Here is a 21,017-nt window from a genome sequence, read left to right on the forward strand (position 1 = left end):
TGCATCTCAATCATGAGAGACAGAGCAACAGAAATGCACTCTAAGAGTACAAAGGAAATCATTAGAGAAAAGAGAAGCAAAGCGAAGGTATCGGCCTTCCAGGAAGAGCTAATGAAGCTGCGTATGAAACCAGGAAGTAGGAGGGCCTACGTTTGGATCTCAAGTTCATTTGAAGAATGACTGACTGCTCGTGTGGGAGGAGGGGATATTTATACCTGGTGTCCAACCGGGAGGCAGACCTACCCTAACCACCTTACCCCCTCACCTGATCCATCATTACCTGCTCTGCAGCCCCTCCAGCAGCGCGGCCCCCTCTAATTACACCCAGCGGAAGCAGAGGGCGCCAGCTCTGACAAGCCACGCGTGTGGGAGAGGCGGCTGGCATACCAACATCCACTTTTTTTCCATCTGGAGCTGGACGTCTGACTGCATGACCGCCTGAATCAGCTCCGGCGGCACATTTCACTGAGGCGGTAGACGGGGTGAAGGAGAGGAGAGGACTGGAGGAGAGAAGCAGAGAGGAGAGGAGGGAAAAAGGTATGTCGGTGGTGGAGCGAAGGGACGGATGGGAGGAAGGGTCTGTGGGAGAGAGGGACGTGCTTTCCTATCCCCCCCGGTCTCTGCTTATCTTCAGGGACCAAAACCAAACAGTGATGCAGCGCCTACACGCACACACAGACACACACGCACACACACGCACAGAGAGAGAGAGACCAGGTAAAAGAAGGAGCAGTTCTGTGCGTCACCCAGCTGCCTGCTTCTCTCCCGGTGACGTCTTCCTGATAACTCGGTGCATATGTCTGGCATGCACACTCTCCTCACTGCCACCAGCGAGTGGCAGTGTGTCTCTCTGTGTGTGTCTCTGTATTTCTCTGTGTGTGTGTGTGTGTGTGTGTGCATCCCACAACCCTACAGCGTCACCAAGCTGGAAGAACGTTTTCTGATGTTCCAGACGTACAAGTACAATGGCCTGCTGTTAGAAGGTGTGTAAAAGTGCAGGGCCCACTCAAATCAGTGCGATGCTCCATTTCCCCAAACGCCAAGAGGATCCACAACGCACAGATGATTTTTTCAATATCCTATAAAACCTTTCTAAATTAGGACTTTGCCTTTGTCAAACAACCATCTTCCCTGTGTTTGTGAATGTCGGTCGTCCTGGCCACTGCTCTGTCACTCAGCCATGAAGGACTCTGATTGGTGCGTCAGTTTTTCCGGTCCCTTTGCAGTCCCGCTGTCGTACGTGTCACATTGTTTTCACCATGAGCACGTGTGTGTGTCTTTGTATGTATTTGTATGCTAGGTACAAGATTTCGAGAGAATGATATCACAGAGAGGATACCGACTCGACTCTCTTCCCTATCTGTCTTCACCTCTTTCTTTCTTCTCTCTCATTCCCCCTCTTATTACACCCGCTCTTTCCACCCTTCTGCTCCGTCTCTCTTCATATCTCTCCTCCCCAGTCCTCCTCCTCCCACAACCATGTCCCTGTCCCATTTTCTCAAACTAAGTACTTCAGTGCTTCCTTACCAATCACTTCTCATTGTGTTTATCCCCCCCTCTCCTTCCTGCTCTGGTCTCTCCTGTGCCTTACCTCCGGGAAAATGGACTCTTCTATGGTATGACGCAAGCAGACGTATTTCCTGAGGGCCTTTCTCTCCCTTTTTTTTCTTTCTTTCTTTCTTTCTCTCTCTCTCTCTCTCTCTCTCTCTCTCTCTCTCTCTCTCTCTCTCTCTCTCTCTCTCTCTCTCTCTCTCTCTCTCTGTCTCTCTCTCTCTCTCTCTGTCTCTCTGTCTCTGTCTCTGTCTCTGTCTCTCTGTCTCTGTCTCTGTCTCTGTCTCTGTCTCTGTCTCTGTCTCTCTGTCTCTCTGTCTCTGTCTCTGTTTCTCTGTCTCTGTCTCTGTCTCTGTCTCTCTGTCTCTGTCTCTGTCTCTGTCTCTGTCTCTGTCTCTGTCTCTGTCTCTGTCTCTGTCTCTCTGTCTCTCTGTCTCTGTCTCTCTGTCTCTGTTTCTCTGTCCCTGTCTTTCTGTCCCTGTCTCTCTGTCTCTGTCTCTGTTTCTCTGTCTCTCTGTCTCTCTGTCTCTGTCTCTCTGTCTCTGTCTCTGTCTCTGTCTCTGTCTCTGTCTCTCTGTCTCTCTGTCTCTGTCTCTGTCTCTGTCTCTGTCTCTGTCTCTGTCTCTGTCTCTGTCTCTGTCTCTGTCTCTGTCTCTGTCTCTGTTTCTCTGTCTCTCTGTCTCTCTGTCTCTCTGTCTCTCTGTCTCTGTCTCTCTATCTCTGTCTCTGTCTCTGTCTCTCTGTCTCTCTGTCTCTGTCTCTCTGTCTCTGTTTCTCTGTCCCTGTCTCTCTGTCCCTGTCTCTCTGTCTCTGTCTCTGTCTCTGTCTCTGTCTCTGTCTCTGTCTCTGTCTCTGTCTCTGTCTCTGTCTCTGTCTCTGTCTCTCTGTCTCTCTGTCTCTGTCTCTGTCTCTCTGTCTCTGTCTCTCTGTCTCTGTCTCTGTTTCTCTGTCTCTGTCTCTCTGTCTCTGTCTCTGTCTCTCTGTCTCTGTCGCTCTCGCTCTCCCCCGCTCTCTCTTTTTCTCTCTCAGAAGACCCCTAATACCAGCGGGGAGTTTGCTTCCTAGCACGACAGATTGGAATCCAAACCTTACGCTCGGGAGCAGAAACATTGGTCTAGAGAAAGAGAACAATGAGTTGGGGCTGTCTGTCTTGAGATTCAGACTTGATGACCTCACCACTTTTACACCATCTGAATATGTCTCCACGTGTCTCCACTGCTTGGTCTTGGGGAGACTGAATTGCTTTATTACGTGCATGCCTATGAAAACACACACAGACACACAGACACAGACGTGCACATACAGATGCACACACATACACACAAAGAGTTGTTAGAGAGGGGAACTGATGAGGCAGGGACTCTGCTTTACTCACTTCCCTTTATTAGTGTGACCTGAACTGGCAGTCCTTTTCTCAGAAACACCATCATAGGGTGCTGTATGTGTGTGGTGTGTATGTGTGTGGTGTGCATGTGTGTGGTGTGTATGTGTGTGGTGTGTATGTGTTTGTGTGTTGTGGCTCTGGTGTCTCTGTGTACAGGGCCGTAACTACCATTGAGGACACCGAGGTCGTGTCCTCGGTATTTTTTTTCGTATTTCTGTTTTTGTTGTTGCTTAAGACTCAATAAGAGAAAATGGCCATATTTAAATAATGTAATTTAAAAAAATTCCGGGGGAGCATGCTCCCGAACCCGTCTAGAAGTTCTGACTCATGACCTCAGTATTTTTTGGGCCCTGCGTACGGCCCTGTCTGTGTATCTTTGTGTATGTGTACGTATGTGAGGGCCGCTTATTATATGGGGAGTGTAGGGTATGGATGTACATGTGTGTGTGTGGGCGTGTTTAACTGTTCTTGAGGGACCCAAATACAATTGTAAAATGTCAAATGTTGTGAATGTCCATGTGTGTGTGCGTGTGGATGTTTGTACATGCATGTGTGTGTGTGTGGGGGGGGTTGGGGGGGGGCGGACGGTGGCTTGACGCACAAGCTCACGAGGACGGCAGCAGTCTGCCAAAGTCAACAAGCAGAGAGAGAGCAGCTAATTAACAGAGAGAAAAGAGGCTCTGTCCAGTCTGGGATGACATGGTTGTAAACATACTCACACAAAGGAGCTTTTAAGGGTCTGAAGCACAGTGCAAAGCTTGGGAAGAGAGCAGATGGATGGACTGGGGTCAAATACAGAGAGAGAGAGAGAGAGAGAGAGAGAGAGAGAGAGAGAGAGAGAGAGCGAGAGAGAGAGAGAGCGAGAGAGAGAGAGAGAGAGAGAGAGAGAGAGAGAGAGAGAGAGAGAGAGAGAGAGAGAGAGAGAGAGAGAGAGAGAGAGAGAGAGAGAGAGAGAGAGAGAGAGAGAGAGAGAGAGAGAGAGAGAGAGAGAGCGAGAGAGAGAGAGAGAGAGGGGTCAAGTACAAGGGAGAGTTTCTGCCACCATAGTCAGAAATACACACTCCTCTTGCTTGGTGGAGATTGGGGTGTGAACAAATGTGTGTGTTTATGTGTGTGCGCGCGCCTCACGTGTGTGCACGTACTTGAGGGTGTGTCCCTGCGTGCGACAGGTGTAGGGGTATTGTGTTATCAAAGGGACTAGACTGACTGTTCCCTCTCCAAATTCCAAAGGTTCATGTGCAAACATGTTGCATATTCAAACACGGATCAGACATGTTTACCATGGATTTAACCAGGTTTATAGGCAGCCAAACGGCACCTGAAATAGCCCTTGAGTCACCTGAATGGTCCACACCTGGGTTGACCAGAGGTTAGACATCTGACCTTTGTACAACAGGAGCACAACGTGACCTGAGGTGACATGACAGGAACCCAAGATGACCCCCGAGGTCACCCCCTGTCTACGTCTGCAGTCTGAAAACCAGACACCCTCTTTAGGGCCAACCTACCACGTTGTGTCGCATGGCAGGAGAGGAATTTGAATCCGTCTTTTATTGAGTTTCACTTCCTTATTGAGGGGTGAGAGAGGTGACGGGGGTTCGAATGCGGCATAACGTCCGCTTGTTCTGTGTTGATTACTGTCAGCTTCCTTTTCCTAGGTCACCTGTGATTGCGTGATTTGTAACAGCATTCCACTTACATCGAGGTGTCTGCAATGATAACCTGGGGAGAGGGGTCGGTGATGATGTCACAGTGAGGCAGACCCGTTTTAGAGGGTAGCATTCCTGCATGAACCAGGATGTGGAGATAGGAGACAGGACTAATGCTCGCGGGGTTGTGTTTACAGTCAACATTAATAGATAGCATCAAAGTGGGACATTTGTGGTGGCGCCTAGATGGCTCAGTGGGTAGATTGGTGCCACATAGGCTAAGGCCTCACATTAAGGGCCCAGGTTTAATTCCAGTCTGGGTCATGTTTTGGATGTCCTTCCCTTTTTTTTCTCCCTGCTCTCCTGTCTCTCTCTGAATGTCTCTTCCGAGATAAATAAAGCAAAAAAAGGCCCAAAAATTGTGTCATCGTTTTTTAAGAAGAGCGTATATATACAGTATATATATATATCGAACTTGTATGTGTGAGAGATAAAGAGAGGGGGATGTTGACATATACACTCTGCAGCCCACGCATCAGCTTTTCAAGAAATGATGTGAGCCGAGTAATGCTGTTTCTGGGATCAGTCAGGTGATTGCTCTGCAATGGGGAAAGGAGATATCACACTTGAATGATGAAGAGATGTTTTTGTTGTTGTTGTTCCAACACAAATGGAACAAACTGTGTGTGACGGATTTGCAGTGGGGGCATGGAGGGTATGAAAGACAAAAATAGATGTATCCACCTTTCTTGTTTGGAACTATAATGCTGGGATTATGTGATGTGTACCATTAAAATACCTACTAGTGAAGTCATTTCAACTTCACTGTTCTCTCACAGTGCACAATTATGTGTGTGCTGTGTATGTGTGTTTGGGCACTAGCGTGTGTGGGAGGTGGATGTTTGTGTATGCGTTCCTGTGTGTTCTGAGGGAATGCAAAGATACTTCCCAGTTTGCAAATATGAGAAAATAGTCAGATACCACATGCAATGGGACACATTTGTATATGAAAACAACGAGAGCATAAGACAGAGAGGGATAGAACCTGTGAAGGGGGGTTAGAGAAAGAGAGAGAGCGACAGAAGAGAGAGAGAGAGAGAGAGAGAGAGAGAGAGAGAGAGAGAGAGAGAGAGAGAGAGAGAGAGAGACAGAGACAGAGGCAGAGGGAAAGCAAATGCGACAAGACAAATAAGGAGGTGTGGTTTGTGTTCTGTGGGTACTGAAAGGCTCCATGGCCTTTTGAAAAGATTGATTTGCGTACAGTTTGCATTCCTCTCTCAGGCTGTCAGTCTCACCGTCTGATTCTTTATCAGCCTTGACGTAATCTTGAGTCCCCCGACCCCAGAAGACTCCCACTGCTGCTTGTTGTTTTCTGTTGAATACAGCTCTCTCTCTCTCTCTCTCTCTCTCTCTCTCTCTCTCTCTCTCTCTGTCTCTCTCTCACACACACACACACACACTCTCTCATTGTTGTCATTAATAACCTTTGCAGGGATGATGGGATACCCCCCTCCCCTCCCCCAGTTACTGTCAGCATCCTGCTCTGGTTGCCTGAAGTGTTAGCAAGGGGAAACCCTCACTTCCTCCACTGCGTGTCCTACTTCCACTCTACAACCCTTTGTCAACGTTGTGCCGGATGATTCCGCATTACCGGAATCACCGACAGGCTGACAGACAGGGAGGATCTGCATGTAGATCAACAACAGCATGCATCAATATGAACCACAGAGGCCTCTGCTGTCTAGTCACATCGATCAGACGTGAGGACAGACCGACAGTGGGGGAGCAGAGAGAGGGATGCAGGTTCAGACAACCAGATGAGTCATTTTGATATGCGACCGAATAAAAAAACGAGGCCTGACTGATGTTGTAAAAATGAAAGCATGTCCTCCAGTTGATGCTGTTCTGTCAAGTCATGGTCAATAAGTTGAAAGTTCTTGCTTGTGGCTTTTGTGTGACGGATGGCTCTGAGATTGAACCCTGCTCCACCCTATTGGGATGTATTCACCAGCTCCACTGTCACACACAGGCAGAAGTGCTTCTGGGCTTATTATGAGACATTTAGCATCCGTGCTCACAAGTCTGCATGTTCGTGTGTGTGTATGTATGTGTGTGTGTATCTAGGCATTTGTTTTCTTGTGTATCGTTTTGGGATGTGAGACATGAGATCAAAGCCGTTTTTTCTCAGAAAGGAAGATAGATACACACACACTCACGCAATCACACACATACACATACCCCTTCAGTACAATCCCTGCATTTTCTTATCTCTTATAGCTCATCTTATGATGGGATTACTTCGAAACCCAATCTTCAACTCCTCTCCTACCCTCTTTCCTTCCCCATGTCCCTTTCTTCTTCCCTATCTCCCTCTGTTCTTGTGGTCAGTGAGGAAAATGACGAAGAGAAACTTAGTATCAGTATCATGCATACATGTATTCATCAGTTTTAAGCATGGCAGAATGCAAGAAATCAGTTATATAAAAATATATGCTATAAATTATGTGACCTATCCGTTTTGACTAATGAAAATCATGTCATGCTAATCTACAACCAAGGGGACTCACTTTCCGTTTGACGTTCTTTTCTAAGTAAAGGAAGGCACCTGAAAGTCGAGGATGTCTTACCGACTGAAATACCCAAAGCGGCACAGGCAGTGCGTCTAGGAGCCGAGTTCCGCTACAACAGCTTGTGAGGAAACATCACGTGGTGACACATCTCTAGGACTGACGTCACCATCCCCATCTCTAAGCAACCCTCCATCAGCACTTACGTCACCGCTCTCTGAGCTGCACCGTTGCCCAGCAACTTGTGCCTTGCGCTCGAGCCCGGCCTTGCGGCCCGCTCGAAGCTCTGACGCGCGTGTGACGTAAATGAGGTAGGTATCAATTTGTTATGGCAGTGCGAAAGGAGGAGTTCCCCTCTAAGCACTCTAGCCCTCTGCATTCCAGAGGAGCGCGCAGCAGACTGGTGCGGCAGCCGCTAATGTGACCCTCTGTCACACTGTAAATAGTTCTTGTTCATACGGCTCGCACTCACTGTACAAGTGTAGATTTATATATATATAAGAGCATACATAAACTTTTGTCGTTAAGGTTTCTTCTATTAGTGCTGCAGCAAATACAATATGTGTATGGAATGACTTGTATTGCTTTTGAAATACATTTGAGCTGCCAAAGGAGGTGGTGTGCATTCGTTCAGTAAGGTAAGAAACTTCAACTGTCCTTCGAAATGGTGGCTTGCAATTATATTTGTATTTTGATCTTGTGGCACACAGTATTTTTCCTTATTCGACTATTTAGGTAAATTGTATTTAGTCGAATTTTCAATTGACTAATGTACCTAACTTTCACTTTTTAAGCCCTTGGTAATCATATGGTTTATGTCTTTGTGTTGTCAATTTTGTCTGCCTTGAGACAAAAACCTACTGCCCAATTATTTAAAACACAAGGGTATTTCGCAAATATTTCCGTTTCAACAATATAATACATTAACTCGCTGAAAAAGCGTGCTTCGCATAGCATACATGTTGCATTGCGAGGTTTCTCTTCTCCACCATGTTGTGAACTGTGTTGTAAATGCCAATATTGCGTTAATTTACTATCATAATTGTATAGTATTTACTTGGTTTGCTATTTGCATGTCAAGGCAATCCGCACAATAAAACACACGAATACAAACATGTGCCTATATTAGATACGCAAAATTGATTCATTTTACTGTCAGACAACTGCCTCACACTGTATTTATTTTATATTGCAGAATTAACTGCTCTCTGGACTATACAAGGCCAACCAGATTGTGCGCCATGGTGATCATGACGGAGAGCTGCCCGGCTCCTCAGACCAGCCCTGCCCAGGGAAGGCCTCTCCAGGTCGGCTTCTATGAGATCATCCGTACGTTAGGGAAAGGAAACTTCGCTGTGGTGAAACTGGCGAGGCACAAAGTCACCAAGACACAGGTATTTTATTACAATCTTTTTCTCTATCAATGAAATCTAAATCCATAGCTATTCTAATTTTACATTTTGTAAAGATTATATCCTTAGATATAAAACACAATTACATTGGAATATATATACACATCGTTTACTGAGGAGTTTATTATGTGCTTGCAGGTGGCTATTAAGATCATAGACAAGACCAGGCTGAATCCTCCCAACCTGGAAAAGATCTACCGAGAAGTTCAGATCATGAAGCTGCTCAACCACCCACACATCATCAAACTGTACCAGGTGTGTGCCGTGTCCTCATGTTGCTGTTCTACATTTGACCAAGGGTGTGTTTGTGCTCGTATGCGTGTGTGTTATTTTAGGTGTGACTGGCACTGCCTGATATTCTACACGAGAGCGGTTGGCTGTGGTGTGTTGCTATGTGTTTGCTGAGACACTGGAGCTGAGCAGAATTGGGGCAGAGATAGAAAGATAGAGAGATAGAAAGACAGAAAGATAGAGAGATAGACCGACAGAAAGATAGAGAGATAGAAAGACAGAAAGATAGAGAGATAGACGAGGAGAGGACACGCTTCGTTTTTTTCAATATCACAGCACTGTGATCGCACAGGTGCCTATCTTGTTCCTTCTGTTGGTGTGACGGTTGGTGTGTATTCTTATCTTACTGGTGTGTAGTCTACTTGATGGAAGGGATCACTCCCAGAAACACATTGCAAACATATATTCCGCACAGGAGTATTAGCTCAATCCCCATTGACCTTCTCCGTTAGCGTAGGTGCATGCCCGCTTGCATGTGTGTGCTTGAGTGTGAGTGTGAGTGTGTGTGCGTGCACCAGTGGAATGAGAGTGCATGAAAGAACACACTGCATCTGCATGTGTTAGTGATCATGTTTATGAAGAGATTTGAAAGAACGACGGACTAACGAGTCGCAGAGCGAGATAGAAAATGTGATGGGCAGCGAAAGTGGGCTGGCTGATCAGGGGGAGGAGGGCAGAGCATGGTCTTAGGGATTCACATGTCTGACTGTCAGGATCAGTTAGCGTTCGTGAAATGTGTCTCTCCCTCATGTGAAGGTCAGACTGCCAAGCATGGATCTAGTAGCTAATCGCACACAAGATTTAGGAGCAGCAATCCGCTTTTTACCTTAGACAAACACACACACAAACACAACCACACACACACCAAACACACACACATAGGTATGCTTCCCTGGCACCGTGGCACTGATGCTGATAATGTCACGTTAAAACACTGATGCACACACACACACACATGAAAAAGACATACACGTACTGTATGTCTGTAAACAGAATCTTTGTATTCAATTTCGCCACTGAAAGAGTAGCTTCAAGTGAATAAGTGATATTTATCACTGGTGAAATACAGAGAGGTGGTTAAAGCGAGGTAATAACATTACCGTTCTGTTACATTGTTGCAGTCTCGAAAAACACAGACACAAAGCCTATCCCCGAATCGTTCCCCGTGTCCTTGGGCTGTGTGAGGTGAGGCCAGTCAGGTGGGACCCATTTGACGAAGGGATGAGCAGGTTTTTTCCCCCTCGCCTTAGGGACTCCTTTCCCCCATCCCTCACCCCCCGCCCCCACCCGCCTGCAACAGCAGCCTTGTGATCTGCAGGCTCTGTCCTCCCTGTTTCCCCAGTCTTCTCGGTCCCGTTGGCCCGGGTCCTGTAGGACAGGAAGTTCGCTGGAGTACAGGGAAGAGGGATGACAGTCATTGACCCCTGACCCTTGTGATGAAAAGCTCTTTCCGTTCCGTTTCCTTACTGGCCCTCGGTGAACAGTATGTCACTTTGGAGCTCTGGTGAGCATCACATTCACGTCAGCCACCCCACCTCTCTTTCTTTCTGTCACCATGAACAACTACCTCTCTATGCTTTTTGTTCCTCTCACTTCCACTGTCCTCCACACTCATTCCCAAGCCACTATCAGTCTCACACCTCCCTCGATCTCTCTCTCTCTCTCTCTCTCTCTCTCTCTCCTCTCTCTCTCTCTCTCTCTCTCTCTCTCTCTCTCTCTCTCTCTTTCTCTCTCTCTCTCTATCTCTCTCTCTCTCTCTCTCTCTCTCGCTCTCTCTCTTCGTCTCTCTCTCCTTTTTTATCTCCCTTTTGGGGTGTTAGGGCCTCTCCTGACGTCAGCCTCACCTCCAGGCTGAGAGAGCAGCCTCCCTCTCCCAGATAAAGACTGCCTCTGTATTTCCCTGAAGTGCTCTCCGACCCTCTCTCAACATCCACACCTCTTTCTCAGTCTATCGGCCTTTCTCCCTTCCTGTCTGTCTGTCTGTCTGTCTGTCTGTCTGTCTGTCTGTCTGTCTGTCTGTCTGTCTGTCTGTCTGTCTGTCTGTCTGTCGGTCTTCCTTTCCCCATGTCTGTCTGTTTACGAGACCCGTTCCAGTTCACTTTAGAAAGAATAGAGGTGCTACAGTGAAGGTTAGAAAGGCAAGGCTTCTGGTAATGCAATTCATTCATTCCTCTGACGCGGAGTTCTCGTCATGACAGGCAGGCTTGCAAAAACAGGAGTTTCATTGATTACAGTTTGTTTCCCAAACTGTTTTTTTTTAATGTGTTGTATAACACCATGGGTCCCCTAAGGCCCTTTGAGTGTGGGAAGGTTTCCACTGTTCCAGGATGGGGATATACATTTTTTTTTCCCTTGCTTTGTTGGTGGTGGTGATTCATGACTGATTCTGCTCATAGCGTTTTTGATACACACACCTCAGGTTGGGTGTGCTGTGTGTGTGTGCTGTGTGTGTGTGTGTGTGTGCGTGTGTGTGTGTAAATATATGTAAAGTCTTGTTAAAATTAGGTCCGACGGGTTCCCCTCCCAAAAATGAAAAATATGTCTAGTGACAGGCTTTGTCTGGTTAGAAACACTAGTTAATGCTGGGATTTAGACGTTTGGATGTGTGTGTGTGTGTGTGTGTGTGTGTGTGTGTGTGTGTGGATGTGTGTGTGTGTGTGTGTGTGGATGTGTTCATATTCTATAAATAATGACAATGCAGGAAGTGCCTGTCAGCTTTCTTATGCAACTGAATATATCATGGAAAGTCACTGCTTGTGTATTTGCATATTTGTGTGTGTGTGTGTTTTTAGATGTGAGAGAGATAGCAGTTACTGTGGGATGTGTATTCAGAAGAGGGAAAGAGAGAGAGAGCGGGGAGAGAGAGAGAGAGAGAGAGAGAGGAGAGAGAGCTATAGAGAGAGATGGCTAGTGCCAAATTCTGTCTCTGCTCGACCACTTAACCAGGTCTCTCAGTCGAAAGTCAAATCTCCTGTCGTCGTCACAGGCTGCTTCTGCCCCACTTCTCTTCTAACCAACTCCTATTTCTTTTCTGTGTGTCCTACAGGTCATGGAGACCAAAGACATGCTGTACATTGTCACAGAGTACGCCAAAAATGGAGAGATGTTTGGTGAGTTTCATGTTCACCTCCTTTGTTCCTCCTTTGTTTGTGTGACGCTGTATGTTTTATGTAATAAAAGGGTCACAGCGATATTTAATCTGTCTGTCACCTGGGATTTATAGCAGACAGGAATATTATCCTCCTCTGACGCAAACCATCACTCTGTTCTCCCTGACACCTGATCTATTAATCCCCCCCCCACGCCTCACACACACACACACACACACCGCACCATCCCATCCCATTGTAGTTTCTGTGAATATCGAAACCTAACATGATTTTTTCTATTCTCTCCCCCCTGTGTTCCTCTCTCTCTCTTTCTCTCTCTTAGACTACCTAACCTCTAATGGCCGTATAAGCGAGGACGAGGCCAGGAGGAAGTTTTGGCAGATCCTGACAGCGGTCGATTATTGCCACCGACACCACATAGTTCACAGAGACCTGAAGACTGAGAATCTGCTGCTGGATGCCAACATGAACATTAAGCTGGCCGGTACGTACGACCTGGACATGACTGAAGACAGAGAGATGTACAGTACTAAACCTACATACATATAGAACATGGAAGCGGTGGTAGATATTACTGTCTTAGTAAACCATGAACATATGTTTTCACCAATAGCACTTGTACCTGTGTCTATTTAAGCATAACATCCATCCTAAAACGTAGGTGAATAGCTCTTATTTACAAAGTTCCTACTAATACATTGAAAACAGACACAGTAATGCCTGGCAACGAGAAGAACCAAAATATCAAAATCTTAAAGCTGTCTCCTAGCAGTAAAACAAAGTTGTTGTTGAAGCTCAGGGTGATTACAGCTTAGATATGATCATTTTACTTACATTCCTTTGGAGAGGATTACATCACTAGCACGCCCTGTTGAACAGAACCTTGATTTTCCTGGCTAGGGCAGCAGTCATGGTTCAGTAGAAGTTCCAAGCAAACAATCATGAGTTACGTTAACGAGCCAACTCCTTATCCCCTCCCTCCTTCACCTCTTTCCCCTCTAGACTTTGGATTTGGGAATTTCTACAATGCTGGCGAGCCCCTGTCTACATACTGTGGAAGTCCCCCCTATGCTGCCCCAGAGGTGTTTGAGGGCAAGGAGTATGAGGGTCCTCAACTCGACATCTGGGTAAGTGGACGTCACATCACGCTCTACAGAACAACATACCAATAAGAAATGCCCACCAAAGAAACCCATTACAAAATAGATTCACGTAAACGAAATGATTTTGGGGAAACGTAAAATGGCCTATCTAAATGTTCTTCTGCTCTGTGTGTTCTTCCTGGTCCTGTGCAGAGCCTGGGTGTAGTCCTCTACGTTCTGGTGTGCGGGACCCTGCCATTCGATGGGTCCAGCTTGCCAGCCCTCAGACAGAGGGTCACGGAAGGACGCTTCAGAATCCCCTTCTATATGTCCCAAGGTAGGTCGGCATCGCCAAGGCAACCTACTATCAATGAACCTCAACAGCTAACTAACCCGGATTGGCAAATAACACAGGATGGCAAATAACGGAAACATTGTCTACTTCAGGGTTTATCCTGCTGTAACTCTTATCTCACGGAATGAATTCACATCAAATGTGGTTGATCTGAAGTCTCCTCTCCTCCCCTCCCTTGTCCAGACTGTGAGAACCTGATCCGGAAGATGCTGGTTGTGGACCCAGCTAAGAGAATCAGCATGGCGCAGATCAAGCAGCACCGCTGGATGCTGGCAGACCCCGCAGCTCCCCAGCACACCGTCAGCCTTAGCCTGACCGACTACAACTCCAATCTGGGGGACTACAGCCAACCTGTCCTCAACATCATGAACACCCTGGGCATTGACCGTCAGAGGACCATTGAGGTGAGGGGAGGAAGGGATGGAGGGAGGGAGAGAGGGGAAGGAGTGTTGGAGAAAGTGGGAGGTTGGATTGATGTGCTGTTGATCATGTGCGCCGAGTGGGGACATGCTGGGGACATGCAGTGTGTGTGTGTGTCATCAGAATACATACTATCTCTATGCCGCCACAGATAAACCCTTATGTGCCAGGTGGCTTGCAGCCTTTTGTGTAGAAGAATTAAAGCGATAACTAGCATCTGCTTTTAAAAGCTGAGACACTGAGCGTGGAGCAGCAATGGCAGCCTGTAAGGAGCTTAGACCGAGAACAGGATGCAGACCATTGTTTGTGTGTCGGTGTGTGTCAAGTCATCTTAACGAACCGCCTCTTTCTTTTGTTCCGCTATCCAGTCTCTTCAGAGCAGCAGCTACAACCACTTCTCAGCCATCTACTACCTTCTACTGGAGCGAGTCAGGGAGCATCGCGCCCAGCAGCTCAGCAGACAGTGTGGAACCTGGGGCCAGAGACCCAGGAGCACGTCCGACTCCACCACCCCAGAGGTGAGAGCTATGGCTGGCTTGGATGCCCGCGCCCCTGCACCTGGAGCTCTTTTGCCTGGCTGTCTTGCATCTGTTCTTATGTCTGCCCCCTTTGTTGTGTCTGTCAGGTCATTATGGAATCCTCTGACAGCTTCAGAACCACAGGGTTTCCTCTCCCAGCCAAGAGCACTCCTCCGGTTCATTCGGAGATGGATTGTGACCAGGGTGCTCTCTTCCAGGTGAGCAAAAAAACGGAACCATCCGTCCACAGATACGTCGCTTGTTGTGTACGCGTATGACGGGTAGATATGCCAGCAGTTAGCTTGATAGAAGCTACATAGAACTATGCTTGCACGTACTGTAACTCTTACAGGAAATAGTTAGCTTTATAACCGTTGGCACTCCTCTATCTGTCTCCTATCTGTCAGCGGCTAACGTGTAGCGCTCCTCCCCCTGTTTCCAGCGCGTGGTGTTCCCTGTGGAGGCCAGTCTGAACCGGCTGCTCTGGAGTCGCTCCATCTCCCCCAACAGCCTGCTGGAGACCAGCATCAGCGAGGAGGTTCGTCCGACAGACCTGGAGGAGGAGGAAGCCAGACAGAGCGCCACCCCTCCGCTCCCCCCGACCACCGCCCCCCGCAGACACACGCTGGCGGAGGTCTCCGCCCACATCCACCAGTGCCACCCCCCTTGTGAGTACAACGGAGAGGCACGCGCACGCGCCCGCACGCGGGGCACATGCCCGTGGCACACGCCCGTGGCACACGCCCGTGTTAACCTTCTCCCTCCTCTTCCTCGCCAGGCGTCAAAGTCAGCCCCTCAGAGGGCGCCTCCTCCGACGGCTGTCTGGAGTCCTCCTCGCTCGGCCCCGCCCCGGTGGTCCCTCCCAGGGGGCTGTCGGCCTTTCTGGGGTCCGCAAGGACCCCCGGTTCCTTCGCCCCCTCTGGGGCCTTCCTGACCCTCTCCTCACACCTTCTGCCCCAGACCCGGGGCTCCCTGCCTGCAGCCACCTTTCAGGAAGGACGCAGGGCATCTGACACCTCCCTCACGCAAGGTAGGCCACCCTCATGTCTAGGATGACACAGATGTTCAGTCGATCTCTCTTGTGCCGTTTGCGCTCTCTCTATATATAAACATGTGTGGCTAATGCACGCAACCTTTGCCTTCCAGGCCTTAAAGCCTTCCGCCAACAGCTGAGAGGAAAGAATACCCGCACCAAAGGGCTTCTGGGACTGAACAAGATTAAGGGGTTGGCGCGGCAGGTTTGCCATCCGACCGTCGTCTGTAGCCGTGGCAGCCGGGGGTCCCTGGGTCCAGCCCTTAGCGAGCACCGTAGCATGCTGGAGGAAGTGCTGCACCAGCAAAGGTACACACACACACAAGCACACACACAAACACATGCACGCGCACAAACACACAGACCAGTTGTCTCTGTAGTAACAGTTGTACTCTGTCTCTCTCTCCAGGATGTTGCAGATCCAGCATCAGCCTCAACCTCAGCCCGCTAACACCGGGCCTACCCAGAACCCCCTGATCTACCTTCCCCAGCAGCAACCCGCCTCCCCTCCCCCAACCTCCATTTTCACCGCCTCCACCCTGTTTGACGCCCCCATCTCCTCCCTCCTGCAGGGAGAACCTTCCCCCACCCCTCTGACCCCCTCCCAGAACACCATGGCATTCCATCACACCCTCTGGCAGACCCCACTGGGGGTCTCATCCCCCTCCTGCTCCCCCTCCTGCTCCCCCTCCCTCTCTCCTGTGGCTTCGGCCGCATGCCTCCTGGAGGCTCGTCTGCACATCAGCCAGCGGCCTCATCTTCACCCCCAGCCCCAGGTCCCAGTCCAGGCCCAGGTCCCCTTCATGCCTAGGCCGGGTGTGTGGAACCTGGGGTCAATGAGTAGCCCAGAGAATGAGATGCAGGAGCTGGGGCGGGGTGACAAACAGCAAATCAGCAGCTGTGTGATGGTGAAATGATGGTGTGGAAATGGTTCTATCCTTCCTCCAGAAGAGGAAGAAACAAAAACATGAGTTTGATGTCACCACTGACAAGCGGAGTGAGTTTGGAACATTTTAGCAAAACAATTGAGTCTGATTACCCGGTCACTGGTAGAGTGCTCTCTGGTTTGAACAGAGAGGAGCCACTCTGTAAACCTGAGTACTGAACGGACAGGTGAAGAAAAATGCCAGAGACAAATACAGGAGATTCAAAACAAACGGTCTCTTGAACAACATCCAAACTGTCACGCGTCCACCTGTGAGGCTTTTGTTTGCTCATCTAAGCTGAAGAATAATCAATAACCAAACCCTGGACAAGGCCTAGGATCCTTTTCAGATCCCACCCTCCCCGAGAGAAGCAATAATGGACTTTGGGGTCCCTGTGCCCTTCACTGCCCAGAGAAAAGCCTCCTTCCACTCTCATGCTACAAGGAGGAGGGACCAATTCACTTGAATAACTGGTATTCACCTGCCAGTCCAAGACTAGATCATGTTTCATTCGTAGTTTCGTTTTCTCATTCAATTTAGAGATGAGAGGATCTTCAATATGACATTTTACGTCACTTTAAAGGATTTCCATGTCTGCACATTTCCCAACGATGATTTTGACGATTCAATCTGTAAGAGAAACCAAAGTTGTCCTTTTTTTTGTTGGTCCAATAGTGTTTCCATATTATTTCTTTGAATTGACTTTGTTATATGACATTGTAGCAGACTTTTGAACATGCAGTATCCTAAGCTTCCAACTTTCAGTGAGTGTACATGATTGTGATTTGACAAACTGTGATGTGTTAGAATGTAGCTCACGTCCCGCTGCTTGATCTTTATCTGCGGATACTGAATGACTAAAGCACAGCATAGGTACAGCCATGTCCAAGCAGCACTGTGCGTTTGTGTGTGCGCCCTTTGGCGCCTCACAAATGCGTAGGCTTGAACCCATCGTTAATGACTCTCACCGCAAAAACCGACCTTCAGTTGGAGATCACCAAAGCTTTCAATGCTTCTGTTTTATTTCTACCTCCTTAAGTTCATGTCTGAAAATGTGGAACATTAGCAAACGTTGTCCATATATAAGCATTACTTCTTCCTCTACAATCCACAAGTGTAATAAGTCTCTCTTTTCACATGATACAGTTTATGATTATGTGATTTAATGTTTTCATGTGCACAGAACAAAGACTGTGGGACTAGTGCAATATTTCACATTGAAATGCAGAGGAAAGGAGAAAGGTAGAGAGGCCAGGCTTGTACACCTGTCTGGTCATGTTTTGTAGTTTTCTTTCTTTTTTTGAGTTCATTTCTGTTTAAATGTACAATGGTTTGATATCTTCAGAGGGAGAGGTGTGGGCAGAGTATTGCAGGTACTACAGTAGATCTGTGTTTTTATTCAACAAGAATACATGAATATGAATTTGTATTAGAGAGAAAATACGTTGTTTCTCATCACAACTCAATTGCCTTTGTGTCCTGAGTGGTTTCCATGTAGTAATAGCAGAAGAAGAATCCGACACAGATCAGAGAAAGACATGCTGAGGCTTCTCTCTTTGAGCTCCTTTGGGCTCAGCACAGCTTGCTGGCTATAAACACTTGTCACTTTTGTCTTCTCTGCTCCTGCTGAGAGATTCTACTTTGAGATTCTACTTCTGCCACCAGATGCTAATGCTAATAGCTAATGCTACTGCTGTCTGCTGAGTCAACTGATGGTAGGTTGGCCTCCTAGACCACGGCTTTAGCCTATATGTTGTTTTTGTATTTTTCTATATAAAGAAATGAATTTAAGAATATAAGAGAACAACAACTTGTAGCAATACTATTTTAGCTGAAATGTGACTTTTCTTGAAATCAATTGGTAGAATGGTAGCAATAGCTGGATGTCTGCCATCATATGTGTGTTGGGTCGATATTTCAAGACAATATATTCAGCTGTGTGTCCTGTATGATGATGGCTGTGCACCAGTACTTAGTTAAACTCTTGCATATCTGTGAAGTGGTCTCTCTATGAACAACATGCTGGATCGAGGGAAAATGTTTGGGAATGCCTAGTGTAAAATGTTTTTTTTTTTACGATTTGTTTCTTGAGATGAGCAGTGTTTCAAACAGTTTTTTGTTTTTGTTTGATTTGATTGCATTTGCACCACCAATGCTTGTGCCTTTATCTGAACAAACTTAGATTAGAATGAGGCTTTGGACATTATCCATTGGTCATCACATAAAGAGAACAGACTCACTAAGCATTTTTTTCACTTAGGTTGAACTTGCTGTATTGAGAAAAGAGCAAGTGTTGCACTTTATTTTGTTATGTTTGAGATTTGTTTACTTGGTAGGTTCAAATTTTCCGAGGTCATTAGACTGAACTAGTGAGCTTTTGAAACACTAACAAAGTTGTTGAAGATATCCTAGTAAACATTTTTGAATAATAGTAAATACTATGTTCTTCTGATTTGCTACTTGACTATATGTGTGTTTGTATGAATGTTAAGTATGGAGAAAAGGTTTATTTATGTGGCTATTTATTTGAATAAAATTCACTTCTCAAACTTTTTGCATCCCTTGAGTCCATTCAGAGACAATGCCATGATTTGTGTTCGTAGAGAGGGATGACAACTGTCAGGGATGAGTTGGTAGGGGATGGACCCATATGCAAAGGAAACAGGATTTCAATAGCAAGGACTGCATTTGGTAAACGAGAACCCAGCAGGGACACTTACATTCCAACAAGGAACGAACACAAAACAGGCACTTAAATACAAAACCCCAACAAGACACAGGTGAAAGGAATCACACTAACGAGCAAACTGAAACAACCTAACAAGATGCAGGTGAAGGCAATCAGGCAGAGAAACACAAGGGCAAGGAAAACCAAGAACGACAACGCTAAACACAAAACGGGCTCTGCCCAACAAAGAGCTTCTAATCAAGAATATTCTTTGTTAGTCCCTTGATCTGGGTCTGGGTTGATTGGAGAGGACCAAAATATCTCTGTCCCACCACACCTGCTGCTGATGCATGCGGATGACTACTGCCTGCTAAGATGACGCTATGACGCAATTTGATGACGTAATAAACCTAGTGACCCTGAAGTGTTTTAGCCATGATGGAGAGAGGGAGGGGTTAGGACAGGCGTTAGATCGATGACAGGGATGAAGGTGTGGGATGGATGGAGACACAATAGCAGCGCCATGCCCTCATCTACCCTCACTACAACACACTATGATTCATTACATACTTCACTTATATATTCACTCTATAGTTCTGGCTGGTGTAAAGATTTTCAACAAATCCTTTATAAACTGACTAACACTGATGCATGTGTGTTTAGATGCAGGTGTTATTTACTATGGTATAGTCAAGAAAACAAACATGTTTGCTTTAACTATTTAAATGATGAAATAATAAAACCTTTTATATGTAGTTTAGTGGAGCTTTCCCAGACCTAAGCCAGTCTTCTTTGGTAAACTAGCTTTATGGAACAGGCCCCAGGATAATGTTCCTTGTGTTCAGGGCCGGTCCTTCCTATAGGCGACATAGGCATAGGCATGAAGAGGGGGGCGGCATTTTCCGAAGTGCATCCATCAATTAACCCTCCCGCACCACCAGCAAAGGGCGCGCCGCGGCATATGTCCGTGTTGTGGTTGGGGGGGGCGGCACCCCGATTTGCTCCCGGGGGGTGGGGGGGGGGGGGGGGGGGGATTAATCGGGCCTAGTGCGCCAAATGTGCTAGGGTAGGTACTGCTTGTGTTGACATTGGCCTGAGTTCTGATAGAGACAAAGAGAGAGGTAAGCAAGGGAATGGTAAGAAAATAGACAGAAAGACAGAGCAATACTATGTGTGACGGTATGCAACGGACGTGGCCACGCTCCGTTACTACAAGGCGTCGTTCGACACTCGCTGGGCTCGAACGCACAACCTCTGACTTGCCAAGCGCGACCACTGACAGCTACGCCAAAGAAAAGCTAGCTATTCTTTGACGCGAGTAGCCCATTACATACCTGAGGAGTGAGTTTCACAGGTTCACACCCGTTACATATGCAGTACAGTTAAGGCTGTCACAAACACATTAATCACAAGCTCTAGCCAGCTGTACACACAACCATGCTCTGAATTCTCCTATCCCCAAAACACGTGTGTGTGTAGGTATGTGTGTGTGTATGTGTATTTGCATGTACATGTGTGATATACCCTCAGTGTCTAAGAGAGTTGGATGTGAGATCTGTTTGTCGTTTTTGTGGGAACACGGTGTGTCCCATGTGTGTAAGCTGAGCTGAGATCATTCTGTCCAGGTCAACCAGTGCAGATAGGATGAGCCTACTCAGATCAAATAAACACATAAAAGATGTCAGACAAGGTCATAAAGAGTAGGAGGGAGAATGAGAAACCTCCGAAGTCAGTTTAAGAGAGAGACACAGTCAAGAGTTAAACAAAGAATGTAATGAGAGAGCATTATCTGGAAAGTCCCTAGAATCCCTGGCAGAAGGTCAGATGAACCCTGCTGCAGTAGCCTCTGGGATATAGGACCTCACGTCGGTGCATTTCAGTGTGAATAGCACTTAGATGGACCTGTCCTCCCAAAATACATGTTTTCAAACTAGATTCCAGACACAACTTATCATGAAACATTCAGAGTGCTCTGAATAAGTAACTCTGTTCTCACAGGGAAGGCAGATGGGGGGGATAGGTGAGATAGGTTTGTCCAGAGTTTCCCAGTG

At 47.2% G+C, this 21,017-nt stretch overlaps 1 protein-coding gene across 1 annotated transcript; it reads left to right on the forward strand.

Annotated features, from left to right (window-relative positions):
* Positions 1–145: 145 nt before the first annotated feature.
* Positions 146–18,847, forward strand: sik1 (salt-inducible kinase 1). The gene is made up of 15 exons (XM_047046436.1): positions 146–537; positions 7,177–7,789; positions 8,347–8,545; positions 8,702–8,818; positions 11,901–11,964; positions 12,287–12,448; positions 12,967–13,091; positions 13,260–13,383; positions 13,585–13,805; positions 14,190–14,339; positions 14,447–14,557; positions 14,782–15,007; positions 15,118–15,369; positions 15,486–15,681; positions 15,782–18,847. Exons 3-15 carry the CDS (start codon positions 8,393–8,395, stop codon positions 16,287–16,289), a joined length of 2,409 nt encoding a protein of 802 aa, XP_046902392.1. The 5' UTR covers positions 146–537; positions 7,177–7,789; positions 8,347–8,392; the 3' UTR covers positions 16,290–18,847.
* The last annotated feature ends 2,170 nt before the right edge of the window (positions 18,848–21,017 follow it).

The sequence above is a fragment of the Hypomesus transpacificus genome, chromosome 23 (genome assembly GCF_021917145.1).
Source record: "Hypomesus transpacificus isolate Combined female chromosome 23, fHypTra1, whole genome shotgun sequence".
Classification (NCBI taxonomy): Eukaryota; Metazoa; Chordata; class Actinopteri; order Osmeriformes; family Osmeridae; genus Hypomesus; species Hypomesus transpacificus.